This window comes from Zeus faber (assembly GCF_960531495.2).
Source record: "Zeus faber genome assembly, chromosome: 12".
Lineage (NCBI taxonomy): Eukaryota > Metazoa > Chordata > Actinopteri > Zeiformes > Zeidae > Zeus > Zeus faber.
Genome location: NC_137196.1, coordinates 10,992,650 through 11,013,553, shown reverse-complemented (window position 1 = coordinate 11,013,553; position 20,904 = coordinate 10,992,650). Strand labels below are relative to the sequence as shown.

At 44.5% G+C, this 20,904-nt stretch overlaps 2 protein-coding genes across 4 annotated transcripts in view; one reads left to right on the top strand and one right to left on the bottom strand.

Annotated features, from left to right (window-relative positions):
• The window catches only part of LOC307238216 (myomegalin-like), a 41,823-nt gene extending 40,731 nt beyond the window's left edge, over nucleotides 1-1,092 (bottom strand). For all 3 annotated transcript variants that reach the window (XM_080011118.1, XM_080011120.1, XM_080011119.1), the window contains exon 1: nucleotides 562-1,092. In XM_080011118.1, the coding sequence (XP_079867244.1) occupies nucleotides 562-702 (141 nt within the window). In that variant the 5' untranslated portion in view covers nucleotides 703-1,092. The remainder of the gene's footprint in view (nucleotides 1-561) is intronic.
• A 15,080-nt stretch (nucleotides 1,093-16,172) lies between these two features.
• tm6sf2a (transmembrane 6 superfamily member 2a) lies at nucleotides 16,173-19,073 on the top strand (the record flags this gene model as incomplete). The annotated part of the gene is made up of 10 exons (XM_080011128.1): nucleotides 16,173-16,264; nucleotides 16,963-17,066; nucleotides 17,178-17,275; nucleotides 17,503-17,606; nucleotides 17,703-17,785; nucleotides 17,908-18,032; nucleotides 18,138-18,239; nucleotides 18,346-18,438; nucleotides 18,555-18,674; nucleotides 18,864-19,073. 10 exons carry the CDS (start codon nucleotides 16,173-16,175, stop codon nucleotides 19,071-19,073), a joined length of 1,131 nt encoding a protein of 376 aa, XP_079867254.1.
• Nucleotides 19,074-20,904: the final 1,831 nt, after the last annotated feature.

Below are 20,904 nucleotides of genomic sequence, written 5' to 3'. Positions count from 1 at the left end.
ACAAACGCAGAGATTTTGAGTCACAAAACACACACACACACACACACACACACACACACACACACACACACACACACACACACACACACACACACACACAAACACACTCAGGCAAACACAGATTCACGCTCAGTGGACTCTGTGACAGAATTTTTTTTTAAATTGTCTTTCAACCCAGCAAATGAGACCTTACACCCATGACAAAAATAAACACTTGGTAGCATAAACAAGGGGACGGCCGTATCACCTGAGCCACATTGGCGTCAGGACAGCTGAGTCCGCACCGCGTAACAAACAGTGGAAGTAGCTCAATAACAGACCCTCTAGATAAAACCCACAGTGCAGTCTCCTGCAATCACGCCTGATAGGAGGCAAACATGGACATTTTTGACGACTTTCTAAGTTCCGGATGCTGGCAACAAAGCTATAAGTCAATGGTTTTCGATCGGTGTGTGTGTGTGTGTGTGTGTGTGTGTGTGTGTGTGTGTGTGTGTGTGTGTGTGTGCGTGTATGTGTGTTTGGGTGCGCGTGTATGTGTGTGTAGCCAGACACGTAACTCACCGAGCGGTAGACATCTTCGCTGCTCTCCTCGTACTTCTGCTGGATCCTCTCCTCCAGGAAGTAGATGCGGAGCTTGAGGCTGAAGTTCTCCTTCTTCAGGTCGTTCAGGTGCTGCGACAGAGTACGGTAACCGTTAGACATGGCCGCTTCACTGTGCACCGTCCATCGACGTCATGTCCGTGAAGGGTTCAGAAAGTCGACGGTCTCCCTAGTCCCGCGGGCGTGTTCTCAGGATGTTGACACACACGCGCGTCCGTCGGCCCGGGGGAGACGGGATCATCTCCTTGGGAAGGAGAGCATAGTGCCGCGCTACAAGTCCTACGGTAGTATCACATCAAAAAAAAACAAAATATATTTTCACAAAGTGCTTCATACAAGCCTCAGACACACACAAGCACACACTGACTGTATCTCATACACACACACACACACGCACACACATAAAGACACATAAAGGAGTGCATGGGGCGTTGCAGAGGGCTACTCTGCCGCCCGGGCGAGTCAGAGCTGTGTCCATGTGAGCTCCATGGTGTGTTCCGGACTGTCCGGGCGAACGGGACGGGGGGGCTTATTTTACCGAGGGAGACATCCCTGGAATCCCAGCCGCCCAGGAGCGATAGAGGAGGAGTAATAAGAGGGTGGGAAAGGGTGGGAGGGACAGACAGGGAGGTTAGACTTTGGGGACTCACGGCGCTTGAGATACCAAGGGACATCGCACCTCGGGGTCGCATAGGGCAGCCAACGAAACACACATTTACATAAGAGAAGGACACCAGACACCGGTGCGGTGTTTGTGTGTGTGTGTGTGTGTGTGTGTGTGTGTGTGTGTGTGCACATATGGCAGTAATTTAAATCCCTAAACCCAAAGTATGGTCCATGCCAAGTCCGCCATCCCAATCCATTACTTTCACTGGACAGTCAACTTTTGGGCTCATTATAACTTAACGATGGACGCACACGACACAACTCTCATGTCTCTACGTGTCTAAATAACAGAAACTCAAGTCAGTCTTCTATGATTGACATGGCTCGGTATCGGATTTTGATATGCAGTCGCTGATATTTCCTCACTGTGCAACTACAGTGGTTTACCCTCTGTAAAACTATTCAAATCCATTAAATCAATCCCCCTCACTGTACCTTCACGTCCCTTCCCTGAACACTATCCCCCGCGGACCCGACAGCTGAACGCGTCCGTGCCAGCGCTCCTTCTTATGCAATCACAGTACAGACTGCTTCTTCTCTCCCACAATATAAATGCCATAAACGTCACAATGTACCCATGCACCCACCCCCCAACCCCCAACCCGACTCCCCCAGCCGACCCCACCCAAAAAACAAAGACCTAACAGGTCTGGGTGAATAAAAGGAGAGAAGGGCGGGCCAATGAGCAGACGAGGAGGAGAAGCAGGATGAAATGACAGACATTGGAACTTGGAGCCATGGTGCTATTAATAGGGAGGTGTCCTGAATCCCCCAGAACAGTGAATCCCTGGCTATCCCAGGGAAGAACACGCCGGAGAAAGGAAACGATCAAAGTGAGGGACAGAAGGACTATGAAGTTGAAAACTTTTTTAGTGGGGCGCAACAATTGGGCCTTTCAAAAATGTAGGTTTATATGTTATTAAAAGATATAGACTGGAGGCGAAGAGAACTTGGCCACCGATCGGCCACGGCAGCCGTTTTTCAAATTTGGCCCTCCAATAGGCTTGAATGTTGTGGAAAGCGGGTTTTGTGAGTCTTGAGGACAACCAAAGTGTGTTCAGGCTGGTTAGGTCAGATACCACAACACCACAGACCCTTTTTTTGTGCCCATTTTCCTTTGAAGAGGGATGATTTTAAAGGCTTTTAAAGGCCCGAGAAACTCACAAAAATACAAAAACAAAAATACAAGAGGCATGATCACTGGACGCACAAATTCTCTAACTTCCCTTCATGCTATGATATAAAACACCTCAATACACGGAGTGAACTTTCCATTGGTGCATTTATCTTTTTCATTTGCACAAAAAAATGAAAGCAATATTGCCATGTAAAGTACAGACAACCTAGTCTTAATCTAGTCTTTTATCTGGTCAGTTATCAGATTGCATGATAACATTATGGTATGCAATTGGGTAAGTACTTCAGCTTTTATCGCAAAATGCCCAATTCTTGTGGATATTCCACCGTAAAGCACCCTAAATAGGGCGTCAAGCCATCAAAACATTCCCTTTATATGATTCTTCAAGCTGCGTTCCTGAGATCTTTGAAAACGGGATGGAAAACCAATCAGCGGCTGCCACAACGTGACGCCATCCATCTATTGATCGCTTCAGCGGGCGCGTCCCATTAAGGTTTGGTGTTAGGCTGGGTGCCGCGGCGTGTGAGGTCCCAGATAACAGAGACGGCGACATCACGGAGGGTTTTTAAACAGTGATTAGCGCGGTACAGGGATGGACAGGAGTTGACCGCCGGCCATGTCCTTGCACACAGTAGAGCGAATTCGTCGGTGTGTGTGTGTGTGTATGTGTGTGTGTGAGTGTGTGTGTGTGTGTGTGTGTGTGCGTGCGCGCGCGTGTGTGTGTGTGTGCAACATCGCACAAGCGTGTCCTGCCTGCTCGCGTGTTGAATACAGGCACCAAAACGAGAGAGCCCCGAGTCGGCATCCATAGAGGCTTTGAGGCAGAGAATAACTTCAGCTTTACTACGAGAGAGGCTTTGGTGGTGAGTTTTTACCACTTACGTTTCACTGTGATCGGACTGTTTGAAATGCAGAGTGTTTAGAAATGTAAATGAGGTGAGACAGTCCGATGAGTAGGGAGTATCAGGGGACGCTTCATTGATACTCTTCTCTTTTTATTTATTCTCAGAGAGGAGGGCTGGACACACAGCACAGTGCGCCTTGTAGCTGCTAGGGAGGCCAAGCCTCAGGGGGGACGTGTATTTAGGTATTTTTGTTTTAAGGATCCGACTAAGAACAGGATACTCGATACTAAATCTACAAATATGTGCTTGATATGAGTGTTTGATTCAGTGCCCAGAAACTACAGAGACTGTAGTGAAATAGGTAAGTGGGCCAAACTGTACCCAGACACATAATGTAGAACAGATCTATCTGTCCGTCTGTCTGTCTGTCTGCCTGCCTGCCCGCCTGTCTATCTGATTGTCTGTCTGTCTGCCTAGCTATCTGTCCACTAGATGGCACTGCAGAGCAGCTATCGCGTCACATTGGCAGGAACAAGAACATGTTAAAAAGACAATCACTTTAAACGACCTTATGCCTTCCATATGGAATACCAGAATTAAGAGGGAGAGAGTCAATTTACCTGTTCAAACTGTTTGAGCGTGTGGAGCTGGAGAGGAGGGGAGTTGTCCGCTTCATTGCTACACAAATCTGTAAATAAAATACAGTAAAACAGGAATAAATAATAAATGAATAAATTCAGATTAATTTATGTATTCAAACAATTATAGATATCACGTTATGATTCAATGACAGATAAGGTCTACCTGTCATGTGACCTGTGGACTTGGATGAAGCCTCCGGATCCTCAGCACTGTCCCTGAGACACAGAGGGAAGACGATGGCTTCAGTCACATTACATTTCACATTTACATTCATTCATTGATCAGACACTTTTGTCCAAAGCGACTTACATGAGAGGCTAGAAACAATCGAAGCGTACATCGACCATCGGTGCAACTTCAAATTTAAGTGCCGGAGCACAGCGTTTCTATATTCAACCAGATACAAGTGCAAGAAAGCTGTAAGGAATGTAAATAAAACATCACACACGCACACACGCGTACACGCACACACGCACACACACACACACACACACGCCCAATGCTGTACATTCCATAACTAAACCCCTACAGCAGCAGCATACTATACTTAGTACTGATGATTCTTAGAGATACAGCATCACATACTACAACAAGTGACTCAACTTTGAGGCTGGGGCAAGTTTTAATTTGGGTTTACAAAGAGGAGCAAAGCCTTTCACCACCTCAACATTATCTAATTAGCAACTCTATGGGAGAGTGGGAACAATCAGGAGTCCCAGCAGGGGAGAGGGGGATGGATGGATTGGAGAATTGGATGAGACGGGTTCAGAGTTCAACTGATCCCAAGTTCTCCAAATCGACCAAAAATAGTGACGAGATGATACACCGATAAAAAATAACATGTATTTATTGTGGTCCTAAAACCATCAGAGTTGACTGAGCCACAATCCACATACAGTATATGCATACACACATACTAACACTACTACAACTCCTGCTACTACTACTACTACTACTACACCAGCTGTTGACTATACTACCGGGCAACTGTCTACTAGGTACAAAACAATTCCTCCTATTCTTAGTGTGTCTCTGAAACAGTTGTGGCAGAAAATATGTCCAGACAGCTGCTTGTGTGCATACGTTTAGAAGTGGGTAAACAGTCTACAGCACAGTGGATGGAAATCATCCCTCAGAAACACAGTATCCCTTCTATTGTGCACACACCTCAGAGATCTTTAATATTTTACAAAGCAGCAGCTCAGATTTTAGAAGCTGTATAGGCCTAGGCCCATCTCCATTTTTTTATTAAATAAAGTCACCAGACCACGAATAAATAGAGACCCCGTCTGTAATGTTAATGTGGCAATGCAGGTTTAAAAAAAAAGTAGAATAATAAAAATAATAATAAGCATGCATGAAAATTGTAATAATAATAAATGATAATTCAGTTGTTGGAAAAGTGTTTTTATCAAGGTAACAATACATTACATTTCACTGCATATATTACATTTCACTGCATATATGTATGGAAGTATGTATATGTATGTGACAAAAAAATCTTGAATCAATATGTGCTTGGCTGTGTTGGGGGAATGTTATCACAGTGGCACATTCCATCACTGTTTCCTTGTTCTATTATTATTATTATTATTATTATTATTATTATTATTGTTATTATTATTATTATTATTATTATTATTATTATTATTATTATTATTATTATTATTATTATTATTATTATTATTGTTATTATTATTGTTGTTGTCTTTATAATTATTATTATTAGTATTATTACCATCATCATTATTATTAGGCTATTATTATTATTGTTATTATTATACACCATCACCGTCAATGCAGTATGTATCACAGTTATCGAAGAGCCTGTTGTACAAAAACGTCATTCTGCATCGTTATCTTTTTGCAAAACCTGCTGCTGTGACGCTTCAACCCCATCCGCGGTTAAAACCTGGCGGAGCGTCGTACGGTGACGATTACCGAACACATACAGTATATCTGGAATGACCTAGATAGAGGTGTAAAACGTTACGGTTCGACGGTGACCACTAGGTGTGCGTGCATGCGTCCGTGCATGCGTGCGTGCGTGCGGGCCTGGTGTGACGGAGATGCCCGCTGCCGGGGTGTGAAATTGAGGTGAAATAACACGCCCGCGTTGAAGATCACGGTGATCGCTCCGCTACGCTCCACGCGGGATGAAGCTACGGTCTGCAGCGGGGGGAGGAGGGGGGGGGGGGGCGGCGACGGCACCTCCAGCCTTTACCTCCCGGGCTGGCTCCAGGTCGCCTCCGGCGCGGCGCTCCAGTCCATGTAGCCCGGCGAACGGAGGGCGAGCCCCTTGCCTGGAGATCAGCTTCCCATTGTCCGCGTTCGCGGGGATCCGAAGCTGTGCGCGGCGGCGGCGGCGGCGGTGGGTGGTGGACCGCACCTCCAGCCCGACGCGTTTTCCGGGGGGGGCCGTGTGATGAAGATGCCCGCCTGAAAATGAAGCAGGGATGGCGGGGGTGTTCGACCAGGATGGAGCCCCTTTAAAGCCCCCCCCCTCTCTGCTCTGCTACACCATCCCACCGCGGTGCGGTGCAGGGGGGGGGGGGGGAGTGGCTGACCGTGAGATTAATTAGAAGAAGAAAAAAAAAAATCCTATTTTTTAAGGGGTATTTTTTTTCCAGTTTAAGACACAGCCATTTAAAGTATCTGCGTTAGGAATGAGCTTTACTAAATGACGTTTCCATTGTTGGTGGCCGGGTCCGCCAATCCCTGCAAGAATGCACGTGCACGTGCAACCGTGCAAACGTATTTTTTTTCCTCCCTTCAATTGTGATCAGTAAACTGTCGATATGGTTGAAAATTCGCATAAAAAGTAACAGCACCCTCAGGTTGATGTCGACCTTATTCTTATATTTCATCCCATCAACTGAAGTATTATCACTGAGACTTTTTTGAAAGATGATTGGAAGTGCTTGCTCATTGTCTACAGATTTTGGAGTGGTCGAAAAAAACCGATGAGATTATTATTACTTAATTATAATACTTGCAAAAAAAGATGTTCTGCTGATAATAAGAATGTAATGTGTGCAACAGTACAGATAACGTAGATACGAAACACAATAACATTGATTTCAATACTTTACAAAAAGCTTTTATCACGCTGTCTATTCAATCTATTTAGTCTTTTCTTTTTATGAAAAAAAGAACCAGTCAAGGAAAATGCCTACTGCCCACCATAACCTCTTGAAATCCACTCTTCATACACATTTAAAAACCTTAATTGCTGTCAACTTCTACACTAATCGATGGCCTGACCCCATTTTCTATGCAAAGAAAAAAAATCAGCAAGTGCTGAGAAGAACCAAAATGTACCTTGCCAACCCTATAATAATGCCTTAAAATAAAATAGCGGGGGAAAAAATTAAGCCTTTTAGGTTAAAAGATCCCCCACTAGAACAAAAGACCCACATTGTTAGATGTATCTACAATGTTACACCACAGAAACACTCACATAAAGCTGCCGATGGGGTTAATCATTCAGTTCATTTGAGGATGTAATGCACTTAGGGGATCCTTGTTGAGGTGTGATTGGCTACAGTATCTCCCCCGAGGGAAAGGAAAAGTATATCAATACAGTTCCAACCTAGTGTTGTGATGCCTGGATTAGATTTGTTCTGGCCTGGGCATCCCTGGGGCTGGATTATTCAGTGGAATGGAAGGCCTCTGCAGTCACAGGGCTACTAACAAGACTGGGCACAGGAGCAGAGCTGGGCAATCTGACAACTAAGGCCTGAATCTCCATTGCACCAATATTTATGATGAACTCTGGGGCCATTTATTTTGCAGAAATGATCTATCATAGTTATGCACTTTTGATAATGACGACAATATGAAAGAAAGAGGAAATACGGCAAAAAAGTGCATAAAAGCTGCCGCCCCCCTAAAATCCACAAGATGTCGCCATAAGGCCACTGCACTGGTAAGCATTAATCCACGAAATCAGTGATTCCCGATCTGACCCCCACAGGGGGTCGCCAGAGATTTCTGAGGGGGTCGTGAGGCCGTGATGATTTGTTTGCTCATAGTCAAATATTCGTTTAAAATAATCCACATAAGTGCAAATATAAATAGTTACAAAAGCCATGACCATATTTTTTAATGTGTTGTTTTCCACGTAAACTCTCTTACAATGAAAATAGAACCAATTCAGCCAAAACAACCTTCAACCGCTGATAAATACATGAAAACATTTTTTAATCAGATTGAATAAAATTCATTGAGGGGGTCTCTGAGGAGAAAAAAAGGTTAAGAACCCCTGCCGGAGATGAGAAACACTGCATATATCAGACAGATCAGCATCACTTTAACAGCAACCCTCTTGTTTCTCTTTCTTTTCTATCTTTAGTATCCACAGCTCTCAAGTCCTCTTCCCAAAGGCCACACGGGGTGCTGTTTTGACCTGCTCGGTTCCATCGGAGATTATAAAGATGGCGGGGAGGTTGTCGTTGCCCTCTAGGACCACCTTGATCTGCTCGGCCCGGGCCATCTCCTCCAGCTCGGGAGACGTCTCCGGGCACCAGTCCGCCATGAACTTATCCTTCGCCTCGCAAAAGTTCACCACCACCTCCTCTGGCTGCTGCCCAAACAGCCAGTCTGGAAAAAAACAAAGACAAAAACAAAACAATATTGAAGATGCGATGGGAGGCAAAGGAGGAGAAGGACAAATTAGAGCAGAGCGGAATGCGACGTTCGTTATAAGTAACGTAGTGTGAAGTACCTGCGCAGTCATGGATGAGGTCTTTGATGAGGTGGCCGATGATGGCGTAGAGAACCCCCAGCACAATGAAGGTAGCTATCAGCAGGTAGAGCACGTAGGTAGGAAGGTGGATGGCGTCTCGGGACGGAGGGATGTAGCTCTCGAAGAACACCGTCCCGTCATCCTCTCGGTAGCGGATGTTCAGGCCCCCCTCCGGCACGTCCATGCCTCCCCCGTCGGGCTCCTCAGCACTCTACACGCAGGCAGGTGGGGCAGAGGGTCCACAGAGCATCTCTGCCATCCCAACAGTGAATGTAGAGAGGTATATTGATACGAAGATATAGAGCAAGATTATGGATGGATAGATAGATCGACAGATAGCTATGCAGATAGAAGGCATTGTACATACAGCAGGTGAGTTGACCTTCGAGGATCCTTCAATCCACAGACGAAAGGCTCTGAAGAATATTACCACGAACGTCCTATTGACTACGCTGGCGACCTACGACAGCTATACGCTCCGCGAGCACGAGTACAAGTACGTACATCTCTGCCGCTTCAGAGGCGACGTTTTGTTTTTCTGTCCACCTTCTCCCTACCTGCCGAGCTGTAAAGCCACCGCATGCAGACGGAAGCCAGATTACCAGCGGCTTGGGCAAGCCCCGTTGAGGTCAAACAAGGGCAAACAAAGCTGCGAGCGGGGTTTATCAGTGAGGAAGAGAGTAGGTGCCCACAGCCCGCCTGCAACGGATGTGTCTGCACTGTGTTCGAAATAATATGGCGCCTCTGGTTGGAAATGTCCTTTTGTGACCAGTCGCGCACATGTTGTTCCTGTACTTTTCCGTTTGCGTAGATGTTGTTCATGTTGGTCGCCTCTGGTTGGAGTCAGTTCTTTGTGATCCATATGTCCTTTTGTGACCACTTGCTTAGATAAGACTATATAAGGATCCAGGGAAGAAGGATCGGGGCTTCCAGGGTTTTCCACGGGCTTGGCCGAGACTTGACTGAGCTCGGCCCCTGGAGCCCGGGCTCAGACTTCGTGAACTGAGCCTGCTGCACTTTCTGATTCTGCCTGACAATAAATATGACTAACTCCTAAATTCGTGATACGTCCTCTGATTGACGCTCCAACCCATCAACGAGCACGCGGAGAACCTCGAAGGTAATTGTTATACTTGAATTGATCAACAGAAGTTTAGTAATTGATTAAAATAGGTCTTAATAGTTATCATACTTGAATTGACCAACAGAATAGAGTAATTGATCAAAACAGGTTTTAATTGTTCAATCAACAGAGTAGAGTAATTGATTGAAACAGGTTTTCTACAACGGAACAACTGGGTGGTCCTCGAGGATATATTATTCTCCAACAACTGCCTTTCCGTCGATTGACGAGACACCTCTGCCGCAAAGGTGTGTATTAAAATAGATTTAGATCAGGCCAAAACGTGTCTGTTACGTCGCCGCAATTAAGGAGAAAGGCAACGGTGTAGATAACATCAGGGGTGCACTTGTGTCTGATTTAATCCGTGGAATTTATAAATCGGGTTATTGGCCCTGATACAAGCTTAGTCGTACCTTTACACCTGGCTGGCATTAGCCACAGGTAGAACGGGATTAAAATAAGCAGACAGATGAATGACAGATGAATGACACATTTCTATTGTTCCGTTCTTCACTGGAGAAAAGCTCAGTCCATTGTCAGAAAATAACAAAGCTGCTGTACCTGGACTTCATAAACGTTACTCCAATGCACGTTATCTTAGAGCACAATATCTTTCACAGGAGCCGTATTGGTTAGAAATCTGAAGTTGGGTTTGAACAAATGAGTTTCTTTGCTATTTGGATGGGGTAACCATGCAAGATGTTTGAAGACTTGAATTTCTGGAATTGGCTGAGTTGAAGGTCATACTGTATATACTCTCAGTCTCAAGATCTTTGCTCAGAACATATTACGACAAATTTTTCATTCACTTTGAATAAAAAATACAGCGACATACGTGCGTTGACAAACAAGGTTTTTTATTGTGGTTGTAACAGTGAGTTATTTCAAGAACCTTCAATTAAACAGGTGTATAAAATAATTAACATGTTTTATGTCCACCGTAATAATGTGAAACATACATCAGATGTATTGGTTATTTCAATAATAATAATAATATCAAAAAGAAGAAATTAAATCAAAGTGTTATGAAATACTGTATTGTATGTCGACTTAAAGATAACGCAAGATTAATTTTATTCATGCAAACTACCCAAGCAAAAGCCAATACAAACTTTATTTGTTCAGCAATATTTCCATGTAAGCATGGAAATAATAATAATTATAAATAATAATAATAAATAATAACTTTAAAAAGCAATAACAACACCGATGGGACATCTAGTTTTGTATTTAGGTTTAGTGGGGCGGAAAGATGATTCTAGAAGTTTCCTAATGTCTTCCAAACTTAGAGCGAGGTGACGTAAGGGGTAGCCGGGCAGGTGAAGGTGACGTTGTGGGTGGATGCCCTCTTCTCTCCGCGGTAAGGAGCCATGGCACTGCGTAGTGGCGGGGTAGAGCAGCTTCCTGTCCCCTGGTGAAACCCAGGCAGCAGTCCCTCTCTCTCCTGCCTAACCATCCTCCCAGTGTTCTCCACCGCCTCTCCAGAGATGCTGACCCGTCGCTCCTCTATCTCCGCTCCCCCGTCTTCAATATCGTCTTCCATTGGTTTCGGACCAAGAATGCAGTCTGTGTTGGGGTGGAACCAATAAACAAATAAAAAAACAACGGGAGAGAAAACGAGAGGACGGGTTATAACAGGCTGCCATTTTTCTTTTTTTTTTTTCCAACAGCCTTTTAAACAAGGTCTTCTTACTTTAGTGACTGATGCAGTGCATGGTTGGTTTGGGATATGGCGGGCGAAGAAAAACAGAAAGGATCCTGGAAATGAGGGCCTGCAGACAAACCGTCCAGACAAGGATGCAAACGCATAAAGGAAAAACATCCCCAAGAGACATTTAAATCTGAAATGGAGGGAAAAACAGACAGGTGCTCGAGAACTTCCAAGGGAACGCACGGGTTTAGGACACACCACAGGGTCGAACGCGGAAAGCAGAACCCGGGATACGAAAATGTCTGATGTGGTGGGAAGGAGCAGAGACCAAAGGTGCGATGGCTCAATGATGCGACGCCGGCTTCGGGGGTTACCTGCGAGGTCGTGCGTCAGATCGTTTATCAGGTGTCCCACTATGGCGTAAGTCGCCATGAGGACAAGGATCACGCCGACCAGGATGTACACGACGTAGCGCGGCAGTGTTATGGCGTCTCTAGCGGGTGGTGTATAGTCCACAAAATAAGGACCCTCCTCCTCGGCTTTGGACAGCTGGAGGAGCTGGCGGTGTTGGAACACCAGCTGGGCGAGGTGCCCCAGCAGGGCTCCTTTTGGGGAGGAGTCCAGGGAGGATGTTGCTGGCTGGTCCATAGCTTGGGGAAGAGTTGGTAAATGTTGAATCGCTTAGAATGACGGACGAAAGAAGCGGATGTGACTTTAGGGCCTGGTTTGGATTTTCTTGTAGACTAAATGTTTTCAAACTCCTGTATGGCACTGTGAACGCTTTGGAAAAGAGGGTGACAGAGGAGCATCGGACAAAGGGATGTAGAGTCCCCACCGGACACTTTGAAATATATGGTATTGTTCAGTCTCCTTATAATAATGCATTTTGGTTAGTAGGTAACTGTGGTAGTGGGGAGTGGTTTTGGCGCCATCTGCAGGTGGGGAGAGTCAGCAGGGGCAACTGGAAGGGGGCAAGAGAAAGTTTTGATTTTTGGTTAAATAACAGACTTGTTCGATTGGGCGCCGTCATAACAAATCTCTTGTCGGTTGCGGGGTAGAGATGGAACCTGGGGCAGGTAGAACAAAAACAACCTTGCTGTCAGGAAAGAGAAGGAGTGAGGTGAAACCACCGCAGCTTTTAAAGACTGGGCTGACTATCTCAATCTCCTGCAGCTGAGTCCCCTTCCGATTGCCGATGCTGGCTCGTCACTAGGACCTGTGTGATATTGCGATGCAATTGTGCAATCTATGTTGATATATCATGTGCTTTGTCACTCTGTAAAAGGGACTAACTACTGTATCTGACTGAGTAACTTCACGCTGAAGGGTATGGGACTATTTCAAGACAGAAGAACTTTTAAAAGACACAGCCAAAGGAACTGATGTAATGTGCCCCGCTCCAAATAAAATCAGATTTTTTTTTTTTAATTCTATGTGTGCCAATTCTTTTGTCTAGACCTAAATCCTGACATTCCGCCGCCGTGTCTTTCCGGGAGGGTTCTTGGTCTACTTTCCTTGAGTGTTTGAGGAGTGTGAGACAAGTGGGTGGGATGTATATAGGACAGCGTTAATAGGATTGTGGGGGGACATATCAGCTTTACATCTGTGAGGATTAGCGATATGAGAGGGGAGAGTTGAACAGTAATATGCCCAAGAGGCTTAAGGTCCTCTGTGGCCAGGTCATATGCACAGTCCAGCTCTTATTTATTTTGCATCATATATATATATATATATATAGTGTGTGTGTGTGTGTGTGTGTGTGTGTGTGTGTGTGTGTGTGTGTGTGTGTGTGTGTATATATATATATGTACAGTATGTGTATGTGTGTGTATATGAACAAACAATTGTAATGGTTAATGTGGTGTCACTATTTTTGAAATCTAAAAACATTGCATATTAAAGGGTGAGAGAAATTTCCACTTAAATCACTGACCAACCTTGGCTGTGAACTTTCCGCTTTGTTGCGTGAAACCAAATTTCCCAAGTTGGACCTGTAGTATGCCAGGAGTTCTGTAAATAACCGCAGAAAGACAGAAAATGGGTTAAGGTCATCAAAACAGGAGAATATGGCCAAAAACGGAGCTCCTCCGTCACTGGAAAATGACCCACCATCATCGATACAGGATGCAAATTCTACCGCGGGGTCATCCGAGCAAAAGGATAATTTCAACAGGAAAATTCAGTGCCGCTGCTTCATCCCGGTTTATGCAGTTTCTTTATCCCTTTCCTTAGCTTTCAAATATTCAGAGAGCAGGAAGGCCCATTCTGCCATGGTGATACTGACGTTGAAGATGAGAATGAACCAAGACACAGGATGCAAACCGTAATAGAAGTTGTGCGGCATTCTGTGCAGAGGCTGAAAGCTATGGGAAATTCAGGGTCTAGGATGAGGCTTTGAAGCAAAAAAAAAAGAAAATAAAGAACGAGCAGTCTGAGGTCTCTAACTGGTTCACAGGACGCCAGAGGAGGTAAGGTGCCACTGTTTTGTGTGCTCAAGGTGTTCTCTTGTAATCCGTGAAGAGATTTCGCTGAGACATGCCCCTGTCACCAGCAAAGCCTTTTCGACTGAGTCAGCAGCACACATCTAGCAGCAAAATGGACCGGCCATAATTTTAATATTACACAGTAGATATTGGCGCCGGAGTGTGGTGAAATGTGAGCAGATGCCCAATGTTGGCAAAACTTTCCAAGAACTAAATGAATATATTCGTAGACAATACATCAGCCATTCATTCATTTGCATTGAGTGCGTTACCTTTTGGCATGAATTATTGACCATTCATTTGCAGGTTCCCTTCCGTTCGGTAAAAATAGGAAGGCGGTTCTCAGTGTTCTTAAATCAAGCCAAGAAGAGAAAACGAAGACGAAGAAAAAAAAATTGAATCTCAAAATCAGACGGCAAAGCACTATAAGCTGTCCTGTCCTCACCGACTAGCACCTAAATTAAAACCTCACACAGTTCTATAGTCGTTTTGTCCCATAATGTTGCGATCTCTTCAGGCCGGATTGACGGTCTGCTTGGGCTTGTCATCTCCCTCTGACAGCCACTTGAAGTAGACATCGCCGATGAGGAAGGTCCAGTAGAGGAGAGTCATGGAAGTGTTGAAGGTAACGATGCCGATCATTAAGGGGTGCAGCATGCTGGCAGAGTGGGTGGGCGCCCTCCTCTTGAATATTCGCCACCGAAAGACGGTCAGTACATGTGTTGGAGTGAATCACCTCTCTCTCCCTACTCGTACTTACGCACTACGGCCCGCATGTCACCCCTCCCCTCTACCTCTATATCTCTCTCTCTGTCTCTCTCTCTCTGTCTCTCTCTCTCTGGTAATCATAAGTGTGGCTTCAGCAGTATAATCCTCTTCAGTTGCTCTCAATACGAGGCCCGCGGAAGATAATGTGGCGTTAGATTTACTTCATGTATGTGCCTCGAGCCTCCCTACAAACATGAAATAATGTGCACGTTTCCCAATGAGGACCAAACCAAGTTGGGTATTTATCATGACTGGGATATCGAGGTGATAGGTAAGACAAGCTGAGGAGAGAAAAAAAAACCCCTGTAAAAACAAGGCATTTGGAGTTAAGATCAAACCTAAATATGGAAAGCCCAGACGAAAAAAAACAAAACAAAAAAACAATGTAATCGTTGTTCCAGACTTGATGTTCTCCCTCCATCTCAGATATAATCCAGAATTTAATCAGGACAGGAGACAGGAGACAGGCGGAGAAATTCTTAATCTTACACTCAACAGGACAGATGGTTCTTGGTCAACCGCAGAGACAGTGGGTTAGAGAACATTTCAATACACAAAATGATAAGCAGTGTCTATGCCAAACTATAAGTGTCCTGAAAGATTAAGCACAAAACTGAAAGCAGGCAGTGGTACATATGGATATTTTGTAGATTGGCAGTGACCCCTGACCCCTTTCACATCAACTAGCTTCACCACCGGCTGGCAATCTCAACTAGACTAAAATGAAAACAATATCAACTTTTCTGTAACTTCTCAACTGCAACTGTAACACCAACAGCATCATGTTTATCATAAAATTATACCAACAACCAAACAAATTTAAAATATTTTGTGGCAAACATAAATGTACGTTGTTTTACCTAGATTATTACTGCCTTTATTCGACCTGTTTTTTGAATTATACAAATAAACAGGTTGTGAAACTTAACATTTGTAACTAGATAGATAGATGGATGGATGGATAGATAGATAGATAGATAGATAGATAGATAGATAGATAGATAGATAGATAGATAGATAGATAGATAGATAGATAGATAGATAGATAGATAGATAGATAGATAATAATAATAATAATAATAATAATAAAGAAACAACTGGGAAGGGATCTTTGTTCACCGTTAACCACGTGTGCCGCCATGTTGATCTGACGTCAGGTTTGACGTCGTATTTATCGATTTATCGTTTACTCTCGGTAACGACAATTCCAACTCGGAATTTCCACTCCAGCGCGGGTTCCTGCGCAGTTTCCCAACGGGGGATGCGTATTTTCCGAGCTCGGGCCGCAACTTCAACGCAGCACGGACTCCCACGCGTGCCCACGCGGGTGAACTTTGAAACGTGACTCAAGGCGGCCCCGGGGTCGCGGTTCCACGTCTCACTTGTCACGGAGGCGAAGACGGTGGGGCCGTGGGGTTAAGGGTGTTGGCTCTCATGTGCGTGTTTTTTTTTAACATTTAGATATCCGTTCCGATTCCGCCCGAGCTCTGCTTCTGTGTGGATCCAAAGATGAGGCCCCCCGTCGAAGCGTGGGTCTTTCTGCTCTCTCTGTCGGCCCCCGGAGTCCTGTACGCCATGAACAGCACCCCGGCGCTGCAGGAGTGAGTGCGCGTCTTTTCAGGAATCATTTCAGTAAAGCCACATGCCACAGCTATGCAGTTGTGGCCGAGCCTTTGAATTAACTCTTTAACTTTGAAATGGTGAAAATATATACATGCATTTTTAAATGTAGGGCCTTTCAAGTATTTGCTCTCAAGTGCATGCAGTGGAACTGTGTTAGTGATTCACCTGTCTCTCTATTTATAGTTGGTGGATGTAATGGAAGGTTGTAAAGCTTGTAAAATAAAAACGTTTTTGAATTGGCCATAGTTGAGCTGATGAATGTATATGATCAATTAAAGTGTGATCCACACGATCGTGTGTTGGGTGGATTGCACCGCAAGTCCCGTAACTCCATTAAAAACGTTTGTTTTTCCGCCACTAACATCCGCGTTTAAGACAGTCAAATTCGTCACAACTGTTTTTCTGATTATTCAGTTATTATTTGTTGTTGTTGTTGTTGTTGTTGTTGTTGTTGTTATTATTATTATTATTTGGTTGCTTGAGGTGGTGAGGATGTTTTTTCATCAAAGCGTGCTGTTATTTGTGACTATCAAATTCTTTGGCGGATAACATGCATAACGCAGATGCATCGAATGCCTTTTTGTTCGAAGTTTCCAGCAAAAAAATACAAACTCCAATATGGGATTTTCCTTAAACAAAACGAACTTATGGATTGCCACTTGAATGCCTTCCTCAGACCTTTGCTAATTCTGGGAATGGGAATGGTCGTCCTGGGATCTTTACTGCTCGTCCTCTTCCTCATCGTGAGGCACAAGAAGAGTGTGGACCCCTTGTTCTATGGTAAACACTGACCCACAAAAAATATTCGTTTGTAACGACATCATCAGTACAGTGCAAAAAAAAAAAAAAGCTTAAATATTAAAAAAAATAGATGATATCTTTGTCTTCTAGTGTTTGCAGTGTTCTCCTTCACCTGTTTGGTGGGGCTCACCAATTCCTTGGAGCAGGATGGCTTCATCTACGGCTTCATGGGGTTTTACCTGAAGATGGTAAGTTCTCCTTTTCCCATAAACGTATTACTTGCTATAAATAGCACATTTACTGACTTCTGTATTATATTGCTGTTAAAAAAAAAAAAAAACAGACCACCTAGGCCTATACTGTATATTTACTTTTCAAACCTTGGAATTATATTGTGTATAAAACCTTTTAGCATGTGTTTTTAGAAAAGTGCAATATCAATAGAAAAATGTTATGATTGAATGTGTCTATCCAGGGAGAGCCCCATCTGAGCACCGCCTATGCTGTGCTGATGTGCTACTGGGAAGGTGTGGTCCACTTTGTCCTCTTCCTCACAATGATCCACCGCATGTTCCGGGGGTAAGCATAAAGCCTTCTTTTATTCTGTTGTTGTCCCTAACGCTGAGGTTGTTTTTCGTGAGGTGTTTGGTGAAACCTATTTTTCTTTCCGAACAGGAAGTCCTATCGTAGTCTGGGGCTGCTGTGGGCAGGGTCCTCCATTGCCCACCAGCTGGTTGTAATCCCTGGAGTTGTCATTGGTGAGAGCTGCATTAATCCATGCGTACATTTTCTTTTTTTTTTTTTTTTCTCTCCTCTTCGGATTATCGCCTCTTCTGTCGACGGCCTTACTTGGCACCGACGCTAAATCTTATTTGTCCAGGTAAACACGGGACTAACATTCGTCCTGCCTTTTGGAGGAACGCCCCCTTCTTCCTGGTGCCATTTTGGGCGGCTTTCCTGCTGTTCGGTAGGCCGAGAGACATGCCGATCATTACGGCAGACAAGGTGCATAAAAAGCAGTAACATCTATCTTCACGGATTTTAATGATCCGTTAATGATGAAGTGTTTGTGTGTTTGGAACTAATAAAGGGGAATATCTATATAACCAGGTTGCCGCGGCGCAGAAGAAACACTTGCTGTCTCGGCCCATTGACCTCATTTTGTCCCTTACGTTGCTGGGAGCCGTGACCTTCACGGTGTTCAGGGGCTTTGTAAGTAAACACACTGGAAAGTCTTTTTAATTCTCTTGCATCACCGCATTGATCAGGGCTAAAACGATGAGCTGGAGACTTACGTACTTTACCTTCTCCCTCGCAGGCGGTGCTGGACTGCCCACTCGACGCCTGCTTCACTTACGTCTACCAGTTTGAGCCCTACCTCAAGGACCCCGTCGGCTTTCCCAAGGTCACGGTGGGTGTTTTGACACGCCCGCATGAGGCTGTTTGGGCCCGGTGTACGGATACGTTGATACTTTAATCAATCAGTCAATTAATCATGATCCTACCTAATCTGTCTCACTGTTGTAGATGCTGGTGTATTTCTTCTATGCCCTGCCGCTGCTGGTGGTCTTCCTCTATGGTCTGTGGACACCTGGATGCAGCTGGATGCTGGACTGGACCATATTCTTTGCTGGGGCCATAGCCCAGGTAATTATTATCTTATTCCAAATAAGAACATTAGTAATGAAGGCTTTGGATTAACTTTTTGAAGGCTACATGTGACTGCTTTAAGGGTGAAATGTGGTCCATTCGAAGTGAACGGCTGCATGTCAAGGAAAAGAAAACGGTGCGTGTCCGTTGGTAATGGATTACTGGTCCCTCCTCCTCCACTTCCAGAGCCAGTGGTGCCACATCGGAGCGTCCCTCCACTCCCGCACTCCGTTCACTTACCGCGTCCCGGCGGACAAATGGTGGCCGGTCGTCGTCCTGAATGTATTGTACCTTGCAATACCCGTGGCGTTGGCCCTGAGATGCTACGCCGACCCCGTGTTCTTTACGAAGCCCGTTCCCCAGGGGCAGACCAACGCAGAGAAGAAGAAGAACTAGGGGAACGCTCATCGTCTGTGGATAGTTGATGTTCTGGCAAACTGTCAGGAGGTGTTGTGGCACGGCAGAGTTTTAGTTGTACTGGCTTTGGTTTCTTTTCCTGGTACAGAGACAGCTTAAAAAAAAAAAAAAAAAAAAAAAAAATATATATATATATATATATATATATATAGTTTTATTTTATTTTTTTGAAAACCCTAAGGAAACCTTTTTGAAGTCTCCTCGAAGATTGAAACAGAGCCCTACTCAGTCAACTCCAAATCAGTGTACCTCACTAAGCACTCCTCCCATGGACCCTTGGACTTTGATAAAGGGTGTTTGCAGAAAAACAAGGATTGCGATCCGGCTAACGCGGCTTCCAAATGGCTCACGCAGATACCCCCGTTGCAATCCTTCGACTCTGAGGACATTTCCAAATCGCGCAGGCAGGCGGCAACGCTGCCAGAGACGATTAAATAGATTTACAAATCAATAGCAAAAGAACTCGGACTCCAAAAACGCGTTTGCCCCTACAGCTTTCAGAGAATGCGTGAATTATGCCTTTTTATTTTCTTTTTTGGTTGTTGAGTTTACCACATTTTACTTTTTTTAAAGTATGTGAAAGTTTCTGGTGATTTAAATTATACATGGAGTGTTTGTAAAAGCTGACCTGCAGAGCTGCTGATAAGAGGACTGTAAGAGGAGATATGGTGCTGAAAAATGACAAAAGCAACCATAAACGGTCAAATGCAGCTTTTTGTCCCATATGTATAAGCATACAATGGTATGTTCTTGTAGTAGAGTTTAGATATATTTACTGTAACCAAGCCAGTTCTTAAGCCAGTCTTGTATGTTTTAAGGGGATGGCATACAATATTTTATTTGCATGGTTGCAGCTAGTGTAAGGTTTTTTTTTTTGTTGTTTTTTTCCCCCCATTCTGTCTGCTGCGTCTTTACATGACATCTACATCCAGCCTTTTTCATAATAAATATTTTGGAAAAATGGTGTGTGTGTGTGTGTGTGTGTGTGTGTGTGTGTGTGTGTGTGTGTGTGTGTGTGTGTGTGTGTGTGTGTGTGTGTGTGTGTGTGTGTGTGTGTGTGTGTGTGTGTGTGTGTGTGTGTGTGTGTGTGTGTGTGTCAGACTTTTGACCCAGTTGACTTTGGCCTTCGGATGGCAATTTGATAAGAGGTGCCACCTGGATAAAAGGCATTCGTCATAGATATGGGAATTATACTATGACATCACTCTGCAGCCTAGAATGCTGGAGATCTACAGCATGAAGTCAGCTGTGCTACCTGGGCTGTTATTGAATAATAGAATAAAACCAAATTGCTTGTCTCGATTACTTCTGGAAGTTTTCTGGCTAACGGTGGTGTAATTGCGGTAGCAATAACATACAGTATTACTTCATGTTTACACTTTCCTGTCGGGTCATCCCCGCGAACGAGAAAGCTCAGAAACACTTATTCAGTCGAGGAGGAAAATCGGCCCCAAGAGTCAGCGATACAAATGGGCCCCGTCAGCACCAAACGCCATCGGTGGTAATAGAATCGAAATGATCAGCTCATCAGCTTGAGACGCGCTCTTTCTTTTTCCTCTTTATTAAGAATGGAACACAACAGCAGGACAAAAATTCATAAGAACACCAAAGAATTAGATGGTCGACTAATCGAAATATCAAAGGGAAAGGCTACAGTCGGGGCAGGGTAGGGTGGGGCGCGGGGGGTGCTTGGCCGTTAGCCGTGCAAGAGGTGCTTTTTTTGTTTCTTTTTGTTGGTTTTTTTTTCATCCTTTTTTTATTCTTTAGCTTTTCAAATACAATCAAGCAGTTATCTTGTGGTTCAGTAATG